Genomic DNA, 23,431 nt, shown 5'->3' on the forward strand with positions numbered 1-23,431 from the left:
TACTATATTTTAGATTAACTTAGTTTTTATTAACCTACTCTTTCTCATCCATAACAGACCTCTTATTTATATAAAAAAATATAAACACCGCTAGAACTAAAGAGCATCTTTAGAGTATATAAACCTATTAACGCTAATTAATAAGATAAGTACTAAGAGGCGTAGAGCCCTATCTACTAGTCTATAAATGCCCTAATAAACCTTAGATCTATATCTATAGGGCTAATCGCAATAATAGTAAGAAAAAGTACCATAAGCGGAGTGACGACGAAGATAATAATGAAGATAATAAAGATAAGAGACTAAGGAAGCTAGAAAGAGAATATTAGTCGCTAAAAAGGGAACATTACACAGAAAGAGCGTGGAATCGCATATGGAGTCTTTATTACCTTTTTTAAACTGTAGTTTTTTCTTAGTTATTATATCCAAATATTTAATGCTTAGCTGGATTGGCAAATATGCCTATAATATTGTTTCTTATCCTTCTTAGCTAGAGCGAAGAAGGCTGTATAAAGTGTTAGATTGGTTCTTATATAAGGATTTATATAGGCCAGCATTATTATATACGGCAATATTAATGCCTAGAAAGTTATTATTTCTAATTAGCTAAGCGGGCCTCCGGCTCTAAATGTTATAAAATAGTCGAGATACAGCTGTAAAAAAGGCGATTTTTAGTGCATTTTAACGCTCCATTACTACTAAAACAACGCCTATAAGCTCTTAGACAAGACTTTATTCTAAAGAAGCTCGTTCCTAATAGAGTATATTTTTATTAAGCGTATATATAATATCTAATAAATTCTATATAATTCTAACCCTCTAGTAACCCGAACCGCTTTTTATCTTTATAGTATAGTATATAAAGATAGAGTTCGCTACCGGTATTGTGCCTAATTGCTTTAGCTTAGTAGCTTAAGTATAGAAGTGCTTTATATAGATTTCTAATATCCTAGAGCAACTATGGTTTAATCTTAGAAATTGCTGGTATAATTTATATTTAAATAAATCTGTTAGAATAAAAAGCCTAAGTTAGCTTCTAAAGCTAGATAGTAAAGGAGCCGAAATAAGCTCTATAGTCTTTAAATTTCTAACCCCCTCCCTTATAATGCTACGTGCTATATATCCCTTAAATACGGAAATATAACCGCGATGTTCTTTGCAGGCCACTATAGATCTTACTGCTCTTACTCTAGTCCTTTTCTTCGCCGATTTAGGCTTAACTTACAATTAGGTAAACCCTATTTTTTAAAATATAACGCCTTAGTCTATAGCTGCATCTTCGAGCATCCGTTCGGTCGTAAATAACTTCTCTTCTAAAGCAGCTGCAACTACCAAAATCCAAGTTAGCAACTTATCCGGTTTTAGAGTTATTAACTTTATTATCGCTATATCCGAATTGCAAGAACCTAATCGTTTTACTTCGGTTTTGATTCTAATAGTAAGTTATAGACCTTACTTAATAGTCGTCCCACCTCCTTTATATACAGCGCTCTCTTTATTAGTTACTCCGATTACTAGCCTAACTATAAATTTTAATACCACATATAACTTAACTGTGGGGCCTACTTATTCCTTTTTACCGCCACAGTTAATAGAGTACTATAATTTTCCTAGTTTGGGGACAGTTTCTAGTATTTTAGATATTTTAGTCCTACTATTTCCTATAATTTCAGCCATTATACTAACTTTCTTTTAGAGTATATTTTGCTCTTTTTATATCTTAGGATAGTTAGATAGACAAAGAAATAAATATATAACTACTATTTGAAACTACTGTGCACTATATAGAAATCTGCCAAGAATTAAAAAATTAGGTATTAATTTTAAATTATAATACCATCTAAAGCGTAATAGTTAAATAGTATAGGTAAGGTAATAAGGAATTAACTAAAATAATTAAGTTCTTTTTTTAAAATGTAAGAGTATATATATTAGATCCCGCCACAGTCGCGATAGATTCGCGAGTACTGCTATCTTTTTAGCCTATTTGGTGACGTGGAGGTAGGACACGTTATAAGTGTAAAAGGCGCGGCGTAAATAAGTAGGGTCCTTTACCGCAATTAAAGCCTAAGCCGGAGGCAAAATATAGGTTAAGGATATTAAATAATAAAACGGGCCGGGTATTAAACAGCGTTGTATAAAAGAGGAGGCGGAGGTAAAAGCGCGAGAGCGATAAGTGGAGGAGACTCGTTATATAAAGATTTATATAGAATAGTATTATTATATACTGCCTAAAAAGGTATTATTTCTAATTAGCTAAGCAGATCTCCGATTCCGTTTATCCACCAGCTTATCCTGTTGGCTCGCCTATAAAGACCTTTTAATAGGCCTACGCTCCCCTATTAAAGTCCCTACCTAATATTTAAGGTATAGGATACAAATAAAGGCACTTTAACTATCCGTTTAAATTTCTAACGTATTATAATAGCTAGGATCGGACTCCCTTCTTAGAACCGCTTTTAGCCCGCAAGAATTCGTTATAAGTCTTTATTTATAGTTATTAGGTCACCGCTATATACAGCCTTAACCTTAGCCTTATATTTAAAACTTGTAAAAGGTTTTAAGCGACGACTATATTTCGTAATAACTTTTAGCCGTTATTACTATATTACCAAACCATTGACTTCTTAATTCCCAAATATTTTAGGCTATTTTAGAAACCTCCTACCTACGGGCGAAGTTATAGATACCGCTTATTAAACCAAGCCGCTAGTAGCTGCTGTTTAGTTTATAATATCGCTAGTTAGGCATTTTCTAAGCTTTTAATTTACGTCGGCCGTAATAAAAACCAACTAATAACGATTAGTTACTCTCGCGCAGCTATTTTTACCCCTAAGTCTATCTCTAGCTTATATCTACTTAAAGCGTCTTATTAGAACCGTTTAACGAGAAAAAGATATATAATATCGCTTTTTTAAACCATTCCTACTAGGGCTAAACGGCGCTTTAATATCTATTAAATATTTCAGGATAAAATAGGCTACTATCTTCCTCTAAACGGCCTTAAAGATAAATAAAGATAAATAAATATTAGATGGAGACGTGTCGGATTAAGATAGGATATTAGGCTAATAAATACGGCGGGTTTTATTACTAGTATATTATAGTAAGCAAACTAAAGCTAAATACGGTGAATTTTTAGAAGAGAGATGCACTATTATATACAAATATTGTCGGCGTCGCTTTAAATGATATATAAGTATATAAAAAGGCTATAGGGTTAACTTGCTATAGAAGATATACCGAAGTACATTTAAATGAAAGACATTTATGGAAAATGTTAAAGGTTAGTTAAGATATTTAGTGTTCGTTACGTGGATTTTACTATACCTTATAGTGTCGTCTACCTTTAAGCGGTGTCGTCTACTAGTAAATAGCTTTTTTTACTATAAACTGCTATTATTTATAAGCGTTATCTACTTCCATATTATTTATATTATTTATCTTAAGCGCATCTACCTTCTTTACCTACCTCCACCTCTACCTTAAAGCTCGAAATTCGCCGCCCTTTAAGCTTATATCTAACACCTACCATATAATAATATCCTAACGCTATAAACGTTATAGTGCCTACAATACTCCCTATTGGGTAGCCTACTGTAAAGTAATACTTATAATGAGTAACCGTAGAAAGCATGAAAAGAGAACTTATATTATCTATTTATTATGCAATTCTAGTTACGTTTATAACGATAAGTCGCCCCATATCTATATTAATCTAGAATTAATAAGCGGAGTAGCTATAAAAATAGACTTAGGGAATCTACTTAACTAGATATATTACCGGAACGAGCCTAAGTTGTAGCGCTTATTAAGCGAAATGCGTGCTTATAAGAAAGAAATTAATAAGTAACTAGTAGTGGGTAAGGGTAAAGAAACGCTTTAGAAGCACTGCCTAGACTTAGGAATTACAATCCTTAAAAATCTTAACTAGGCCTTAATTAGCGTAAAATAAGGTTCTTTGCTTAGTTGGGGCTTATTAATATAGGATGACGTAGATATATAGTATGTGATCTAGGAAGATTTAGATACTATACTTAATACGGGGGGAAGCTTATTAAAGGTAATTGTTATTGCTAATATAAGCCTAAATATAGAAGAGATAAAGGAGAAATTCTTCTAGCGGCTAGTAGACCGGTATGGCGATATTAAGTGCATTAATGTCTAGCTATATGCGCGGGAAGTAAATAAAAGTTCCTTAGCTAGGAAAAAAACCGCTCTGCGTATTAAAAAAAAGCTATTATTATTATAGGGATATAGCTCTACTCTAACTAATAAAAATCTACTATAGAATTTACTAAATCTAGCAAATCTTTTAAAGAAACTAATACCTAAGATACTAGGGTGATAACAATTCTAAGTAGTACCGATATTTAACTCGTAAATTATAGCGGAGTCTTCTAAAGGCGGAAAAAGGAAAACTACCCCTTTTAGATTTGTTGACATTATATCTTGTTATATGTTTACGCTATATATATAAAGAGGGTCAGTCTCTAGGCTATATATAGACGCGCTAAATAGTACTTTTGTTTGCTATCTAATAGGTAGTAAGTTATGGCTATTTGCCTAAGATCTATTAAAATAAGATTTAGAGAGCTTTAAGGAATATAGAGATAGATAGATCCCTTAACGTGGAATTCTTAAAGTAGCCTACCTAGAACTAGGCCATACTATTATAATGCCTATAGGAAAATTCGTTATCTATACGCCAATAACTATAGAAGACTGTATTATGGACGGAGGGTAGCTTTAAGACGAGTATAAGATAGATAATATTTTATAAAATATTTATTATATTATAAAATCGCCTAATATTACTAATAAGGCATTTACCGTCTAGTTGCTAATAATACTAGATTAGCTTTTAAGTTTTATAAAGGTGGATCCTAGGCGGTTTATAAGGACCTAAGATGCTAATAAATATTTGTTATTAATTAAGGGGCTTATTGCCGATATTAAGTAGGATATTGTATACAAATGCAAGCGTTATTATTTGGAGTTATGCCCGTATAAGTAAGCACGGGGAAAGGCTAAGGTATATTATTTAGCCTATTATAATAGCAGGAGACAACTTTATAATAACTAGGGACTTCTTATCTCGCGAAAATATTTAATTTCCTTTTAATTCTAAGGTCTACCTATCCTCTTTTGCCTTATACTATTTACTACCTTTATCTAGTACTAAAACCCAGCAAAAACCTAACTATACTTAGCTATGAAGTGGATAAACTGATCGTTAAGTAAGTCTAATTATTTTAAGTTATTTTCCTGCTAGAAGTACTAGTTTGTGGCTCTAAATAGACTAAATATAAGGAGTTAGAGCTGGGTAGAGTTGATTATAAATTTTAATTTACTTGCTTTAGTTTATTAGTAAATATTAGTTTATACCTTATTATATATACCTTTACCTTAAATAGTATTGTATAAGTTAGAGATATATTTATATACTAAACTACAGGTTATTATGCCTGGCGTATCTATCTGCCACTAATAAATAGCAGGTAGGTTTTTCCGCTAGGTAGTTAGAGGCCACCGCAAGCACTATATAAGAAGGAGGGCGTAAGCAATTTCCCAAGTTTACTACCTTCCTATTAGCTTTCTCTTTACTATAAGAATTGATTTCTTTACCTAATCCTAAGCTCTCTTGCGGAGGCTCTCTAATACAATAATTATTAAAAGTCTCTTAACGCCTGCCTTTTGTTCTTATATCCACTCTATAATACTTTACAGAAATAAAAGAATTAGTTTTAATTTATATGCTCTTATAAAAAACTATAAAAATGTAGGCCTTTAGAATCCCCCTTTCCCTAAAAAAAGGTGGCTAACTAGCTATCGGCCGAGCTTATTAATATTTACTTAAGTTATATATTCTATTCTACTATTTAGATTAATTATAGCTTCCTTATTACTAATGTTTAAAGTTTTATATACTAACCTAGTCTAATTAATCTCGTCTTTACTTATTTCTAACTTGTCCTTTAATAGTTTAACAACTAGTACGTTACTACTTAGAGCCTTATACTTAAAAGGCCCAAAGTCGTAATTTTTTCTCGTGGAAACCTCTAGAGATATTAGTAAAAAGGATAATAGCGGGTCGAACGCTTTATGTAGAAGGTAGTAATATATAACTGTAAGTATTCCTATAACTCCTATAACGACGGCTTAACCAATATATATGGCTTTGTTTTGCGAATCTCGGACGAGTATAAAGAGGCTAAATAGGCCAGCTTTTATAAAATATAGCCCAGCTAAAAGCTGCTTAATGGCCTTCGGATAGAAGAGGCCACTACTATTAATATTTATATGGACGATATATAGCATATTATACTGATAGACTAACTAGAAAATAGTAAAAGTAATAACTTATAGGAGCGAAATTAACGGAGAGATAATTGAGTATATAAGGCCTAGTAGGTTAGCTGCCGATTTTTAGAGAGAAGAAATTATACCTTACTAATGCAAGATAGGTTTATGTAGATAGGGACAAAAACGCCCTACTAAATTGGCATAACATCCGTTTTCCTTGCCAGCTTTTAAGTAACCGTATAATTTAGTAGTAGTGATAATATTAGCTAGTCGACCAGTGTACTAATCTAAAGAAGTGCGCTAGTATTAACTAATAATAACTATAATAGTACGTAAGATAAGAAGTAATTGCTAGCTTTAGGAAAGCCTTTTATAAGCATAGCTAGCAATAACGCTATATCCCCCCTAACTTTGTTAAAAATTATAGTTAAACCTACGGAGAGAGAAACTATAAGAGTGATTTAAAGGAAGAGGAAGGAAAAATAATAATCTTGTATTAAAAGTTCTGCCGTAACCTTAGAGTAGATCCCTTATTTTCGTATAAGGTATTATAAACTAAAGGAGAATAAAGCTATAAATGCAGATAGCATTGTAGGTGGTAAAACACCCTATATAAGCCTAAGTAACTAGTCTAGTAGTTTATTAACCTAACTAAGCTATAAGATAGCGTAAGTTAGATAAATAATTTAAGAGAGAAGGCTAGTAAAAGTAATAAGAACCACGCAGAGGACTGTTAGCGCCACGATGGCAGTATTTAAAATCACTATACGGAAGAAGTTTTCCCACTAATAAATAGAAATATTATTTTATAGGATATCTTTAGGTAATATCTGGAGGTTATAAGGCCTTATATAGTCGGTGGTTTTATATAACACTGTTTAGTATACTATTTGCGCCGCTATTTGCGTATTAAATTTAATAAAAGCTAAGTTTAGGGTAGGGAATCTTTTAGGTGTCTTTTTAGCGGATTTAATCTTAGAACTTAGGCGTTTATACTCTTCCCTATAGTAATTAATAGCGTTAACCTTAGGTTATAGGAAAGGTATTAATATCTAAGTAAAGAGTCCTTTAGGGAGTGTGACAAGTTCGCGTTTACTCTTATTAAGGTAAGCCTCCTACGTTGCCTTATAAGTCTTATTATAGTGCCCTTTTTACTTTTCTTTACTATACGCTTAAAGAACTTTCCGAATAAGTCTAATTTTAGCTTCCTTAAGTGCTGCTATAATGTTATTACGCCTCTTTACGCTTTTGGAAAGCGTAGTAAAATTTCTATTTAGATTAATATTATAAACACCTTTAGGAAACAAGCTAAACTATTATTTAAGCTTTTCTAGGTGAAGCTATTCGTTAGGAATAGAGTTAATAAGAATAGTAGTTAAAAGGATATACTGGTTATTTTACTAAACCTTAATATATTTTTAAAGCTTAGTCTATATTATAAAGTAAATATATACTATAATACTTATACCTAAAATTAAGTGCACCTAATAACAGTTTATATAAGACAATCCGATATTAGCCTAACTTAGTTTATTAAGACCGTTTATACTATTACCAGCGCCTCTTCCCTAGAAGAAGTCTAAAGGGATAAGAATTAGTAGAATAACTAGGGCAATAGGTCTAAATATCTTTAGTAACGTACGGAGATATTAAAGAAAAAAGTATATATTAAGGTTTAATGTATAGTTTAGGTTAGAAGAATAAATTAGTAACTAGAACTAAGATAGCGTATAAGGAGTAAATTCTATATTATAAACCCGGCGCTTATTTAGCGCATTAGGGAACAAATTTTAATATAGTGTAAAAATTGGTAGCTAGAGTACGTACTAAATAGTAGGAAGTTTTCTTTAGAGAATAAAGAATAGAATCGTCTTAAGCCTAAAAATAACTATTCCAGTAGTTAAAGAAGCGAGGAAAGAACTTAGGGAAATACTATATAACTACTTAGCCTTTCCTATTAATATAGTAAGGGTAGTAGCAATGGTAGGTGCCGAACTTAAGGTTAACTTAATTATCTTAATGGTCCTCTTAATAAAGCTAGGTTATACTAGTTTTAGAAATAGTATTAAGTTACCTATAATATTTTATACCCTTATATTTTTAAGGACCCTAAAAAATAGCTATATTATAAAAATAGTGCCTATAAAAAATTGCGAGATATAAGTCCTATAGATAAGCGTGAGTAATAAACTATAAGAAATATTTTATTGTGTTTACGCTAACCTAAAATAGGCGCTAGTTACACTTATTACAAGTAAACGGCGCTATTATTTAATTACTTTTCCTCTTTATGTCTAATATAGCTATAACGCGATAATATACTGGAAATAATATTAATATAGCCCTATATCTTATATAAGACTATTTATAAATTTAGGTAAATAGGGACTAAGTATATAATACTAATACCCTAAAAAGGCTATAAAGCGTACTTAAACTATAGGTAAATATAATTAAAGAGCGGCTAAATCCCTTAGTAAGACTTAAGATAACTAGAAAAGCAATATCTATATAGAAGGAAAGAGCTAAAAAAATAGCATTAAAGAGAGAAGCCGTAGAATAAAGAGAGAAGAGGAAGAGGAAAGGAAGAGGAAAAGGAAGAGGAAGAGGAAAGAAGAGGAAGAGAAGAGGAAGAGGAAGAGGAAGAGGAAGAGGAAGAGAAGAGGAGAGGAAAAGGAAGAGGAAAGGAAGAGGAAGAGGAAGAGGAAGAGAAGAGGAAGAGAAGAGGAAGAGGAAGAGGAAGAGGAAGAGGAAGAGGAAGAGGAAGAGGAAGAGGAAGAGGAAGAGGAAGAGGAAGAGGAAGAGGAAGAGGAAGAGGGAGAGAGAGAAGAGGGAGGAAAAGGAGGAGGAGAAGGGGAGGAAGAGTTTAGTAGAAATAAATCTAAGTTTAACTAGATACCGCTGTTTGTTAATATAACCTACTAAATAATAGAGGCCCTCTTATTAGCTAATATTATAAATATAACTAAGCTAGATTTATAAGACGTATTATTTAATATACTATTACTTACTAATAGCTTAGATAGTATAGATTTAGAATAAGGAAATAGTTTAAGTCCTTTTTTTAAACTAAAGGAAATAGGTATAATGGCACTAAAAGGACTAAATAAAAGTTATCTAAAATATAATATAAATAGTTCTTTTAATAACCCGGAGAGATTCTTTACTAAACTTTTTTTATATATTAAACCTAATACTATAAGAAAAAAAATAACGGAGATAAATATAATACTATGATAATAAATAATGATGAAAATGGATATAATACTATAGTAATAAATAATAATAGTAATACTATAATAACAAATAACGATAATAACGATAATAATAATAATAATAAAGATAATAAAGATAATAAAGAATATATAACACTGCTTGTTAGACCTAGGATAGAGATCCTAAAAAATCCTTATAATAAGTTTAACCGCTATATTAATATAGCTTATCGCGTAGGCTTGGGTTTTTATCTTCTATAGAAAAGAGTAGGAATATACTAGACTTTAAAAGACATTAAATATTTACTAAATCCTATACTACTATTATCTAGTATAGATTTATAGCTTATAGGAAGGCTTATCTATAAGATTCTTTATAAGTTACTTCCTAAATCTATTTAAGTCTTTAAAATTAAGAAAGATCTTATAGAAAATAGTTGTTAAGATATAATAATATGATTTAATATACTAAAGCCTAACTTTCTAGCAGTCCCCTATTATATTAACTAGGATATATTAAGGGCAAAGAATCTAGATTATTTTATAATAATTATTGCTAATATTAATAAAAAGTATATAACGACTTGTAATAGATACCACCTAATTAGTAATATTTAGGCGGATAATCTTAGATATATAATTGATAAGGGGCTATAAGGATTGCATAAAAAATAGTCCTATAGCGGAATCTTTATAAGTAGCTATACTCTCTAGCTCTATAGATCCGCTAATTAAATTAAGCTCTATCTAGATGGTATTAAAGTAAACGGGACTAACTGTAGCGTATATACTATTCTCTACGCCGAGAATCTTATTATTAGGACGCCACTATAAAATATAAAGCCTTAAGAGTTATAATTACGTTATCTAAAAGCGTTAGTTAAGCGATATAAGGTTATACTATAAACGGACGCTGTAGTATAATAGATAGGTATTTATCTCTCTAGCCCTAAGAAAAGGATAAAGAATAATAGTACGGATAATTGCTAGCGTAAGGTAGCCCGCCTATTTAGATATATAAATAGTGCCTGGAGAAACATATACAGTAAGACTACTATTAGCTTATTATAGCAGCTAAAATCCTTAAATACCGCTAAAGAGTTGTTATATATATAGGTAGTCTTATTTACTGCTTTTGCCGCTAGTTTAGATAGTAAAGCTATTTCTAAAGTGTTTATATACAGACCGCACGACCTCTCCCCCAAAATTTGTTTGTGCGCTCTATAGTGTATTTATAAGGTAGGTTTTTTAAATATATTAAAATGTCTTAAATATTTTCTTTAGGGCAGTTAGCCTAGTTTAACTCCGTTAAAACAAGTTAATATTTAGAAAATTTCCTCTATATACAATTTCTTGGAAGGGTAGAAGACCTTAAGCTACCTCTTAACTGCTAAGAGCTAATATATAAAATTCTATTATTACCAAAGCTTTAAATGCAAAGTATGCTCGCTAGCTAAAATAAAAGCGTAGAGTTAAGCTAAGAAATAAAAGCAACTAACTTATAGAGAAACAGCAACGTATAAAAGAGGTCTAAGTTTACTCCCTCTAATTCTAACTATTAATCTTATTAAAGCTAAGTATAGGTGTTTTCTTAACTCTAATAAAATGGCTAGGAAGGCATTAAATATTATTAAGGCTGTAATAGTTAAGCGGTATATAGGAAAGGATAAGAATGGGGAAATGCATAAAAAAGTTAATAAGTATATTAAGTAGGGCTGTAGAATTACTTAAGTCCTTTAAGGAACAAGCTTTCTAAACCCTGGTTTACTTCTTTTATTCCTAAGTAATAAGGACACTAAGCCCCGGTTATAGCTATTTAAAATATCCCTAGACTATAAAGCGCTTCAAAAGCCTATTAGCCCGAAAGAGTAAGTAGTTACTTTACCTATTTTTTAAAAAATATTTAATAAGATTAGCGTAGACGATGTTTCTAAATTAGTAGCTATATAGTTTGGCTATGCCTTCCAAATTATCCGACTAGAACTTATATAGAGCATCCTATATATTATGCTTAATGTACTTTCTAGCTCGGGCGAGTCCCTGCCTATTAGGCTAGTTAATAAAAATATATTAGATTATTTGCAAAACCCTCTTAATTTTTTTTAAGGCAAAGCCTAAGCGTTTAATAGTAAAGAGTTTATTATAATTTTCTATATTAATATAAACTACCTAGCAGAAGGGGGTATAAAAGTTTATAGTTTATAGGATATAAGCCTACCTAATTGCTATAAAGCTTATATTTAAAATAGAAGGATTATACCTAATTACTCTATATAGCTCTCGCCCCGTCACCTTAATAGACTTTAGAGGCACCTTAGCTATAAGATCGCGGCATAGAAGGGAAAAGAAACTATAAAACTATATAGTTTTTACCTTTAACGCTTGATCCAAGTCTTTATTCGCGATAATAGTAAATCTAAAGGCATATATATATATTCCTAGTATATAGTTCTAAGTACTAATGCTAAGACTATTATTATAGAAGAGGATGTTTACTTATATTCTTATCTATATATAAAAATAGGGCATATTATATAATATAAGTCTATTGCAAGTTCGGATTTTTATATTTTAGTAGTGCCGCTAAGTATCTTAGGACCAATTCTAAAGCGGCCGACTATATCCTTTACTGCGAAGTAATAGATAGAATATAGTATTAAAATTTAGGAGTAATATGCTCTGCCTGGACACAAATATATATAAATTAGTGCCTTTAACATCTAGATGCTATATTCTTGCGTACTTATCCAGTAACGGTCCCTAGAGAGATAAATTACCACATAATAACAAACTTTCCATTTTCGAGTAATTAACGAATATTTTGCGTAAAAATGAATTAGGGTCGTTTAAATGTTTTAATATTAAATTATTTAAATCACGATCTAGTCTAGGCTAGTTTATTAGATTAACTATAGATATATAGCTTAGAATTTTTCTTTATAGTTTTTCTATTCCTAAAATGCTTTTAGGAGCGCGAATAGTGCTTAATAAGTAGAATTCCGCCATTTCTTAAACAGAGGAGAGCAGGGCCGTAGCCCCCTTTTATACTAATACGTCGATAAGCTAGCTTTTTTAAAAGGGGCTGCCTATAGTAGCATATTAAACCAAATCCTCCAAAGCTTAAAAAACTAACTTAATCCTAAATCGGCTCGCCTTTACAGTAAATAATAGTATCTTGCGTAACGATACTATACTCTAAGGGGTCTACTTTAACAACCTTAAAGTTTACTCGTCTTATACCTTGGTAAATTCCAATAGGAGGATAATAGAATTATTGCCGTCGATGGTGCTGGTAACGCTAAATATAAAGGTTAATCTGTAAATTTCTAATTTCGTAATTATATAAAGCACTTGCCTTAAAGAAGCAGCATCGTTAATCTATAGAGGATTAGTAAACTTAAACCAAGTAGAGAAGGCTATAGCGTATATTAGTATTTCGGATCTTCCGATACCTCCTATAATAAAACTTTAATTTAGCCTATATTCTTTAAGCGTGATTTTAGCTAGTAAAGCAGATATAACCGGAAGCCAGTATTTATAGTATTTAGTATTAGCACTAGTGGTATACCGGAATAGTAATCGATATTTAGTTAATTTTTTTATTGGTAGCTGCGGCTTAGGGGCCTGAAAATGGCGGGCTTGTTTCCTGCTTTTTATAAGCAGTTTTTACTCTATTAAAAAAGAAAATGGAGATCTGACTGCCGGTTTTGGAGGGTTCTGTCGCCGTTTTTAGAGGTCGTGTTGCTAAAACTCCCCGCCACCCTAAGCCTCTTACTTGCCGGTCTAATGTCAAGCCTCTTACTTACTGCCCTATGCCCCTCGCTTTTTAATAGGCAGACTATAATCCTTCCACACGCCTAACGCTGAAGCTATATATACTCTATGGCTCCTACCTCTAAACTATTTAATCTAGGCCCCGTTTCTCTTATTCTTTACCCTCCTATCTCCTTAACCCCATATTGCTCTTTATATCCTTCCTACCGTTATTACCCTCTAGGTCCTTTCTACTGTTACTCCCTAAGTTCTCTTCTAGCTCCCTAGAATGCGGCGCGCTTAATTATTAGATCGCAGCTTATTGTTTAGCGTTACTAACAATAAGTATATAGATATAGATAGTAACGGTGACAGCTACAGGACAGAACTAACCATTTTTAATAGTAATGCTAACAGTGGCATTAGCTATAACGCTAATAGCATCGCTAGATCTAATAATGCTTGCAAAGCGCCCGCTTAAGCATAGCTTTATAAGGATTAAGACTATCCACTAGAATACTACCTTAAATAGTTAAAAGAGTTTAAGGAATCCGATTTTATAATATAGGACTATACTAATAGTAGTATAAATCTCCTTAACCGCATTAAAGATTAATGGTATTAGTAAGTAATAACCTATTCTACGGCTTTCTCTTAGGCTTGACCTAGAGCTGATAATTTCCAGATACTATACCTATATTAGAAAAGACCCTAAGAAAACGTACTAAGTCCTCTTACTTTAGCTACTTTATAGCTTTTTTAACTAGCTCCTAAATCAGAAATAAGGAAAAGGGGGTAGGAAATAGTATAGGACAAAGCTTTCTAGCTTGCTTGGCGTATACTAGAAGTACTATCGCCTTATATATAAGAGAGTAACTAGTAGGAAAATTGCTAGCAAATTAACCCGCTAGATATATAAGGTAATTACATTTCTAGTTAATCCTTTAACCTAGTAAGGTAAGGCAGAGCTAAGATATCTTTCTTAGGTACTTTAGAAACTAGTAAAGAAATATAATCTAAGCAATAAAAAGTAAGAAAAGACTATTATGGACGCAGAGGATTTTGCCCTAGTCCTTAAGACTAACTTAGTTACAACAAGGAAGCGATATACAGTTGGACAATATTAGATATAAGTGCATTTCTTAATACAACTAGGCCTTTATACTGCGAGCCAACCTAAAGCTTTTTTAAACCTATGCTACTAACATATAAGGGTTACACTCATTCACGACCTAGAAGGTGGGCCTTATAAGATTATACTTAAGTTTACATTCAAATTCACTAAGGAATATCTTAGCATAAAAAAAGTATATATTCTCTTTCTACCCTATTCCTCCTACCTTACGCTTATAGAGAACTAGTAATACTTTCCCAATTCTTAAGATTATCTTCAACCCTTTATTTATTCTTAGCCCTTATGTCTTTCTCCTAGGCCTTCTCTTTGCTAATTAAGCTTTTGCACCCCCTAATCTAACGTCCGCAGAGCAGCTTAGCAAGCTATATATTAAGCCTAGGCGTAACAAGTTGCTATTGCCACTCCGTTTAAACCTAGATAATATCCCTGTATTTTAGCAATTAATTAAAAACCCCTATGGCTATAAGGTCTTACTTAACCAGCCTTTACTATACTTAACTCTTTTACCCTGGATTAAGGACCTTGGCGCAATTACGGGATTTTAGCAGATTACGCGCCTATATAGTCTCTGTTACGGCGTAGGCAAGGTATTTAACAAAAATGGTAAGTTCTATTATATAGAGCTAGTTCTACTAAAACCTTTCTAACGCCTATACTACCTAGGTAATATAAGTGACGCCCTTTAGAACCTAATAATGTAGTACGCCGACACTTAAACATTCCTAAAGCACTACCTTCCGCGGCGTGTTGGCGTAGATATATAGGCAATCGTTTAAGGCTTAGAGCCTTAAGAAAAGTTAATAAAAGCAGTATACTAAATAAGCCAATTAATTAACCTGCGGCGGCCACAGCACCTAACAACAGAATAATCCTTATTGGTAAATAAGAACCCGCGCATTTATACTTTAATTAAAATTCAAAATAAGCTAAAGTATAGCCTTAAGGGCAAAGCCATAGGGAATATAGAATACTAAAAGCTTAGCCAGGAAATTATAAATAAAAGGCAATATTAAAGAAATATACTATTAGAAAATATTAAGAAGAATTAGGACAATAAACAAGCCGTAATTAATATTAAGCGGCAGCTTTCTGGGGATAAATTTAGTGAGGATATTAAAGCAACCTTAGAATCCAGTAATAATAGATTGGTTAAACACAAACACCTTATTAAAGTAATTATAACGCTTCCTGGCGTGTCACTAGAAGATAAGATACTTAGGCACAATAATGCCATTAATACGGTTATAGATTACTGCAATATTAAGAAAGGCAGATTATATTAGCAGAATTATCACCAGAGATAGTCTAGGACAAATATCACCCTTGGCAAAGTCAAGATTAAAGAAGATGCTAAGATTTCAGAAGCTGCTAAGGCGCTAGAGAGGGCAAAGTCATCCCTATATAAGGAGAAAAGACTAAAAATATACTTTATCTACCTTAGGAATGAAAAGCTTGCAATTAGTAAGCGTATATATAAGTTCTACACTCTAGCTATTCCTATAAAGTATTTCTAACAAGCGCATCTCTCTAAACTCCCATAGTAGGGTAAGATTAATTATAACGTTTGCAAAGTAACCCTTAAGCACAAAATGCATCTTTAGAACTATGCGCTTAGTATATATGGGACCTTTTCCTAGTTATTATGCGCTTATCTTATTATTCTTTACCACTTTTTATTTTATTTTAGTCTGTTATTATCCAATCCTGTTCTAATATTTAGTAGAGTAGATGCAATGACTAGGATTCTATAATTTGTCTAAGGGGGCGAGGGGTGATGGTAAGGTAAAGGATAAGGTAAAGGATAAGGTGAAGGATAAGGTAAAGGATAAGATAAAGGGTAGGGTAAGGGGTGAGGGGCGAAGTAAGGGGCGAGGGTGAGGGTTGGTTATATACTTTACCTTTGGTAAACTAGTTTTGGTAAGGAGCTGTTAGAGTTTAAATTCTATATAGATGATATAGATCCAACCCATAAGTAAATAAGGGGAAAATTATACCTATTCCGATTAGCATATAACCACATATAACAGCAAGCTAAGGTAAAACTAGAAAGCTTAATTAGAGATTATTCTAAAGCGGACTGATTTAAAACGGACTACTTAAGCCTATAAGCGAGAGGCATTGCAGGCTAAGAAACGACTTAGGAATATAATACTAATTAAACTTTACCTAATGTGGCTTAATAGAGTATAGAGCCTTAATCTAAGTTATAGGAACGCATCACCCTATTATATAACCACTAGCAATAGGGCATAACGCCAAGTAGACTATCCCACTATAGGTTTAGGGGGGACACCCTAAAAGGATATTTCCACTCCGGATAGCACTAGAGTGAAATTAGTCTTAGGGTAATACTCCTAGGCTATAGGTTAGTCCTAGGCGCCATAACTGCATACTTTCTATAGCCGGTATATTTTTTAAGCTGTATGTTTTTTACAGGCCGCCATTACTAGCATTTAGCTCCTAAGAGTTTAAGGCTCCTAAAATACTATTCCTAGAACCTAAAACTTCCTAAAAGTTTAAGGATCCTAGAAGACTAATCCTAGGACCTAGAAGCTTCTAGGAGACTATTTCTAGGACTTAAAGGCTCCTAGGAGACTATTCCCGGAAGCCTAAGGCTACTAGTAGACTATCCCTAGGACCTAGAGGCTCCTTAGAGCTTAATCTTAAGAGGCTATCTCTAGGACCTAGAGAACTCCTAGGAGGTTAATAGGTATAGGAAGTACAAGGAGAATACCAGGCGTATTATCCTAGAGTGCCTAAATCTAGCCCTTACTAAATTTAGTCTTCTATTTTTAGGAGGCGAATTTTATAGGGCGTCTAAAACGGGCACCTAAAGCCTTAACATTTGTTAGCGAAACTGGCTTCGCCTATTCCCTTAGGGGAATAATCCCCCAGGGCTTTGTTCCCCCAGGGCTTCTTTCCCCTAGGGCTTCGTTCCCCTAGGGTTTCGTTCCCCCAGGGCTTCTTTCCCCCAGGGCTTCGTTCCCCCAGGGTTTCGTTCCCCCAGGGCTTCTTTCCCCCAGGGCTTCTTTCCCCCAGGGCTTCTTTCCCTACGCTTCCTCTCCCCTTGGCCTCTAAGCTCGCTAAGATCTGCCCTTATACGCGGGGTAAACCAAAAGCATAAATTATACTTTTGGCTTACTAACGACGCTAAGAATGCCAATATGATATCTCGGCGTATATCTGAGCACGCATCAAACCCTAGCCATAAACTGGTTGTTAAGAAATCTACCTCTGAAAATGGATGCTTTACGCCTTGTTTTAAGGGTTAGGAAGTCTAAGGATAGAGAAAGCTTGTATTACTATTTTACAGCTAAATACTTTCTGCCACCAATGCCACAAAAACAAGATCGGTGCCGGTGCGGGTCGGCCATCCTCCCTGCTAGCGTTAATGAGGCGTTCGTCCTCTAACAAGGCTGAAGCAAATAGATTCTAGGCAACAGTAAACGTCTCTTCTACGCTAAAGATTGCAGTACTTGGGTACCTTTTGCACACCTTATGTCCTGCCACCTCACAAGCTCCTGGCCGGTGCGGGTCGGCCGTCCTCCCTGCTAGCATCATCGGAGGAGTTCGTCAGTTTGACGAGGTCTAAGGTGGCGAATCTCCAATGCCTCCCTATTCTAGCAGCAGCATCTCACCGCCACTTTATCTAGAGCAGCTCGAAGCTTCGCTGCAGCAAACTAGCGGGCTACGTCTTTACCTCGACCCCCAGTCTTTTATAACATAAGAAAATAAATACGTAAAGGAAAGTAAGGTAAACTGTGTTTGCGATTTGTAGGTTTTGTTCAGCCTTGCTTCGCTACATTCTGCTGTACCGCCAACCGATGTGACTAAGGACAGCCTGTCGCTACCACCTAAGTTAGGAGATGTCTAAGACAGGATAGCGTGGGTGTGTTTCACATAGTGGGTATGGCATACCGAGATTAGCATGATCCAGAACACTAAGACCGAAGGCTGCGCTTTGGCAAATAGATTAAGTGTTACTTTTGGATAGCCTGAGCAGTGTGATTGGGCATGGAACTATTAATGGAGAAGCAGGTGGATCAAAAGGATATATTTTTAAAGCAAGCGCAGTGATTTGATCAAGTTGATCAGTTGTTCCTTGTTGTTGTATCCTCCTCAGTTACGAGTCACTATTTAAGCTGGCTCTGATCACGTGAACAATTACGTAATCCACCGTGGTTGGCTAACAGTTTTAGTAAATGCTTCTGGTAATGCGACATGTGAGCCTTTTCACATGAAACTTAAAAGTCGCTATCACGATATCTTGGCTTTTGAACATTCTTTCGGTTTTGGCCATGAATTCGAAGCTGCGCAGACATGGGAGGGCGGACACGCAATAAAAACTCTGTTACGAACGTAGAACACCGGGAGGATCCGAGTGTTGGCTTTGTCCGAAAATAAATAGTAGCTCTTAGGCAAAAATAACACCCGAGGTGCTGTGTAATAGACCTAAGGAGTTTGATGTGGATATAGGTTTACGAACAAGGCTCAGGCTTTAATGTCCGTAACGTAGCAACCTGGAGGCCTAAGATTTAGCAAGGCTGAGATGGACCCCATCTTGCCCCGCCGTGGGTGTGCGCCACGTTGTCAATGTGAGGAGCTGTATAGCTGCATTGACTCGCGAAGTAACTGAAGGTACGAATGAGAGGAGCAACATGCAGCCTCGTGCGCTCGTATTATGCATGGCTTCGCCCTCGCTACTGCAGCACATCATGTCATCGTTATCGTCCGCCCGCACACGCAGCCTTGTGCCAGACCTCTCACTGCCACAATTCATTCCTCTGTCGTTGTATTATATTCCCGGAGCAGCCACTTGCACATTTGGTTAGGATTCTTGTATTTATTTAAAGATGCTAAACATTAGCGTCACCCTTTTCTGGGCCATATTATGGCTTTCTTTCCTCGTCATGAAACCGTATGCGGTCCCGAACATAGTGCATCCGATAATAACACCCTCTCCCGATGTGGTGAGACGGGAAGAAGGGGGAGGTCTAATAGGTTACGAATCTTTGGGACCAAATTTATGTAAATCAATGTCACCAGGCTCTCGCTTACTCAAGATCTAATATATGACTCTTAAGGGGGCACTTCGGTGTGTTGTAAATCTTGGAAAAAAGTCTGGACTTGGAGCAATTCTATGTTCGGATGCTTCGAAAACTTAAGTACGGAGACGAGGTTAGAGTCAAGCGCAGGCCCTTGCAAATGGTAAAATGTCCTTTGCTTCTTCAAAACGATACGTGCTGACTAGAAAGTTCTGATACAACTTCATGCTGGCGTATTACGTTGTTCACAGACATTAATGACGAAAAGCCACGGACAGGAACTGGATGTAGCACTCCAGCCTACAATGGAAATCTCTACGTGAACCCAATACCTCGCCAAGGTCCGTAAATGCTTTTTATGCTTTTAAGTGTTGTGAATGAAATATTCGACTTCTAACGTTAGTTTTGTAGAAGAGGGGCCAACATCTATGCCTTCTCAAGAGATGTCCACATCTGTGACGTCTACTGCTAGCTCTACAGCGCCTTCTGCAACAATATCCCAGCAACCTGGAGAAACTAGCACAAAGAGTGACAATAAAATAACTCCGGGAGAACTGGCGGGGATAGTTATTAGTACTATTACTGCGATTATAGGAATTATAGTTGCTGTTCCAGTGGTCCGTTCGTGGATGAAGAATGCTTCCTAAATGGATCGCGTGATTGGGGAGGTTCTGGGTTACACGGATGTTTTACTCGAAAGAAAACTTCTAATAATTGTGGCTCTTCGACTCTTGATATTACATTGCTACCTCTTCGCCATCGCCTCGCTGTCGCCTCCTGGAAATTTCACACGTTCATCAGACTATTAGATGCATTTACTTATTACCACAGATGTCTAAACGACCTGTTCTGGGCCACTTACTTGGAATCCATCTTGGTATCTTTAGTTTTAAACGTCTTGGCCATGTTGTATGGTTCTGGGAGATCTAATCCTGCATCGGGGATCTTGGTTGTGGTTCAACGAATATTGTCTAGGTCACGTACGCCGCAACGACAAGACGATGTAATGGACCCGGCCATTAGCCTATAATCTTGAAGGGCAGCATAACCTGTATGGTTCCATGCTATGCAGGAAGCTCATTCGGATTGCGCGGAGCAGGAGTTGACACTCCCATCTCCACTGCTTGGCGTAATAATTTCCCATCTACCACTGTTTTCAATACCATACCACACATGTGGCTTCGGCTAAAAAAGGACCGAAATACCACTGTTTCTTCCCTATTTCTTCCCCAAATACCACCGTGTTATTAGTGGCTGGTGAGAGGCTGATGAGATTTGTCGCTATAATTTCGATGTGTTAACTTCAAGCTCGCATAGCTCCTCACTAATATGCGCTAAATTTTTTTGGTAAATACTAGAAGAGGCTTCAGAGCCTGGAGAATCTTGCCTGCTATTTTAAAGCATTAAAATTGGCCCGCGTTGTGGTTAAATTGCGCGTGGAAATTGGTGACTTGTTTGGAGTAGTTGCATACTTCAACTCCAAATAGCTTATTATCCTCACTCTTAGAATTTCTTATTTTGATATTTGTTGTAATTTAGAGCATATGTAATTTGTGGCCAGCTTCAAAACTGAGAATTACACTTGATATTGCGGTGGAATTGCATTGTGAAGCGTGGAGTTGCGATTTTCGTGGGGATTTATCTCACCAGCCTCTCACCAGCCACTAATAAAACGGTGGTATTTGGGGAAGAAACAGTGGTATTTTAGTCCATTTCCGACGCACGGCCACAAGAGTGGTACGGTATTGGAAACAGTGGTGGATAGGGAATTATTACACCAAGCAGTGGTATGGCGGTCTTTTGCCGCATTTAGAATTACGTTAACACATTTACCCATTACTACTGCTAGAATTAGAGTTTGAAAGTGGTGGATCGCTGAGGCGAGCATTTTTTCGGACAGCTGAGCGTTTTAAATGCTGAGCTGACTGCCGAGAATTTTCGCGCTAAGGATGGGGGTTTAGCGAGGTTACGCGAGGCTCAGGTCAGCTGCAACCTCGAACGTTACCTTTCTCGTTCCAACACGACCACTAATTTTATTCCTTGAGAACGCTAAGTATGTCGGCCGATATTCTGAGGGTAGCCATATTAGGCGCTTGGAATAACGTGTTATCCATACACCATCCCCGCTCACACCGAGGCCTTGATACTGAGGTCCAGCCATATTTTTATGATCGTACCAGGCCATTAGAAAATTCTTCCTCTCCTGTTGCTCCAGGAGCGTCAGCTGCATCTTGTAAACCGGCAGCGAATCATTTCCCTGTGGAGGTCTAGGGGCGGCAGGCGGGGTGTTGGGTGTTTTGCGACTAGTGCGCGTCTGCAGGCACGCGCCGCTGCGTGCATCCCAGATCTTGACCGTCCCGTCAACCGACCTCGACGTGACAAGCGCCGAGTCGTGCGAGAATTTTGCCGAGCTGACCGAGCCGCTGTGGCCGTTGAGCGTCCGCAGGCACGCGTCGCTGCGTGCATCCCAGATCTTGACCGTCCTGTCGCACGACGCCGACGCGACAAGCGCCGAGTCGTGTGAGAAGGCTACCGAGCTGACCGAGCCGCTGTGGCCGTCGAGCGTCTGCAGGCACGCGCCGCTGCGTGNATCCNAGATCTTGACCGTCCTGTCGTCCGACGCCGACGCGACAAGCGCCGAGTCATGCGAGAAGGCTACCGAGTAGACCGAGCCGCTATGGCCCTCGAGCGTCCGCAGGCACGTGCCGCTGCTTGCATCCCAGATCTTGACCGTCTTGTCGTTCGACGCCGACACGGCCCGGGCCGAGTCGTGCGAGAAGGCTACCGAGTTGACCCACCTGCTATGGCCCTCGAGCGTCTGCAAGCAGAGGCTCCATTTATCATCCATAGCCGGCTTTATTGTAATCCAGTCCGGCTCTTCCCTCTTAAAAAGACCTCTTATCAGGCTGCGAGTTGGGCTGAATAGGAGTGCGGAAGCATATACTTGAAGATTATCTCATAAATCAGACGCTCCGCAGAAGATTTATTCCGTGACACGGGATAACGCATAGACCCTCTAAAACGCCTGCAAACTCCTGAGCCAATTAGAATAGCGCCCTAACTCCTGCCAACTCCTGCTAACTCCTGGACCAATTAGAACAGCGCACTAATTTCAGCCCCCTGCGCACCCCTGTCACCTAATAAAATCCTCTGCGGAGCGTCTGAGAGCTTATGGGCGTCGCTTTGGTGAGATTTGAATGTTTTGGATCACGTATTTTGACTTTAACTGGCTCTATAAAAGGCCCCACTAATAGTTATTAATGCTTTGTTCGATGTATTTCAATCTTAAGGTAATAGTCTTTAATTCTATATATATAAAAGCTAATTATAACGTAGTTAAAGGTATGAGATATATCGTGCAAAACCTTGACTATATTTTGGATTTGAATGTTTATAACACTTATAAACCGTTCCTCCCACTACCATCTACACCACAACTATATCACGTCTACTTTTGTTATTAGCCAAGTCCTATAACCTCCTTCGAACTCCTACGAACTTCTGTGAACTCCTAGGCCAATTAGATCGCTTATATATAGGACCCTAGGGCGTATCTGGCGTTACTCCTCTGTACATACTACCTGTTACTAATTAAAGCACAGCCAATTTGTATTCTTTTTAACTCCTATAAACTCCCGCGAACTCCTACAAACTCCTGTAAACTCTTAGGCCAATTAGATGCCTAAACAAAATCGCGATCGTAGGAAGAAATGGTATAAGGGTTAGCGGAAGACAAGGGCGGGCGGGGCAGAGATTTGTCTGCGTCTAACACTATAACTAGGTCGTATTATAGCAATCAGCTTAATGGACCTAGAAGAATTGCTATCTATTATTAAGGAAGCTCGGCGTAAGGAAAATGTTCTATTATAGATGGCCGTTCTAAAAGCATGTCTTAAGTAAATACTCCGGTATATAAACCCAGGAGGCCGCCCTTAAACCCCTCATTTCGAATAGATACGCACCTTAAGACGTCTAAT

The 23,431-nt window shown here is 36.2% G+C and overlaps 3 protein-coding genes across 3 annotated transcripts; 2 read left to right on the top strand and 1 right to left on the bottom strand.

Annotated features, from left to right (window-relative positions):
• Nucleotides 1-8,286: 8,286 nt before the first annotated feature.
• K441DRAFT_675505 (uncharacterized protein) lies at nucleotides 8,287-9,201 on the top strand (the record flags this gene model as incomplete). The annotated part of the gene is made up of 4 exons (XM_067650862.1): nucleotides 8,287-8,289; nucleotides 8,649-8,683; nucleotides 8,766-8,782; nucleotides 8,852-9,201. The coding sequence occupies 4 exons, from the start codon at nucleotides 8,287-8,289 to the stop codon at nucleotides 9,199-9,201; spliced, it is 405 nt and encodes a 134-aa protein (XP_067506522.1).
• Nucleotides 9,202-19,096: 9,895 nt separating this feature from the next.
• K441DRAFT_27747 (uncharacterized protein) lies at nucleotides 19,097-20,304 on the top strand. Its single transcript, XM_067640909.1, has 4 exons — nucleotides 19,097-19,437; nucleotides 19,494-19,617; nucleotides 19,665-19,795; nucleotides 19,866-20,304. Exons 1-4 carry the CDS (start codon nucleotides 19,263-19,265, stop codon nucleotides 20,099-20,101), a joined length of 666 nt encoding a protein of 221 aa, XP_067506523.1. The 5' UTR covers nucleotides 19,097-19,262; the 3' UTR covers nucleotides 20,102-20,304.
• Nucleotides 20,305-21,283: 979 nt separating this feature from the next.
• K441DRAFT_712449 (WD40 repeat-like protein) lies at nucleotides 21,284-22,302 on the bottom strand (the record flags this gene model as incomplete). Its single annotated transcript, XM_067653920.1, has 2 exons — nucleotides 21,284-21,397; nucleotides 21,586-22,302. 2 exons carry the CDS (start codon nucleotides 22,300-22,302, stop codon nucleotides 21,284-21,286), a joined length of 831 nt encoding a protein of 276 aa, XP_067506524.1.
• Between the last annotated feature and the right edge of the window lie 1,129 nt (nucleotides 22,303-23,431).

The sequence above is a fragment of the Cenococcum geophilum genome (assembly GCF_001692895.1).
Source record: "Cenococcum geophilum 1.58 unplaced genomic scaffold K441scaffold_11, whole genome shotgun sequence".
Classification (NCBI taxonomy): Eukaryota; Fungi; Ascomycota; class Dothideomycetes; order Gloniales; family Gloniaceae; genus Cenococcum; species Cenococcum geophilum.

Coding starts and splice junctions, on each gene's coding strand:
- K441DRAFT_27747 (XM_067640909.1), top strand. CDS start 19,263: ATGCTAAACATTAGCGTCACCCTTTTCTGGGCCATATTATGGCTTTCT. Junction 19,438..19,493: donor ATCTTTGGGACCAAATTTAT/GTAAATCAATGT, acceptor ATGACTCTTAAG/GGGGCACTTCGGTGTGTTGT. Junction 19,796..19,865: donor GAACCCAATACCTCGCCAAG/GTCCGTAAATGC, acceptor TTAGTTTTGTAG/AAGAGGGGCCAACATCTATG.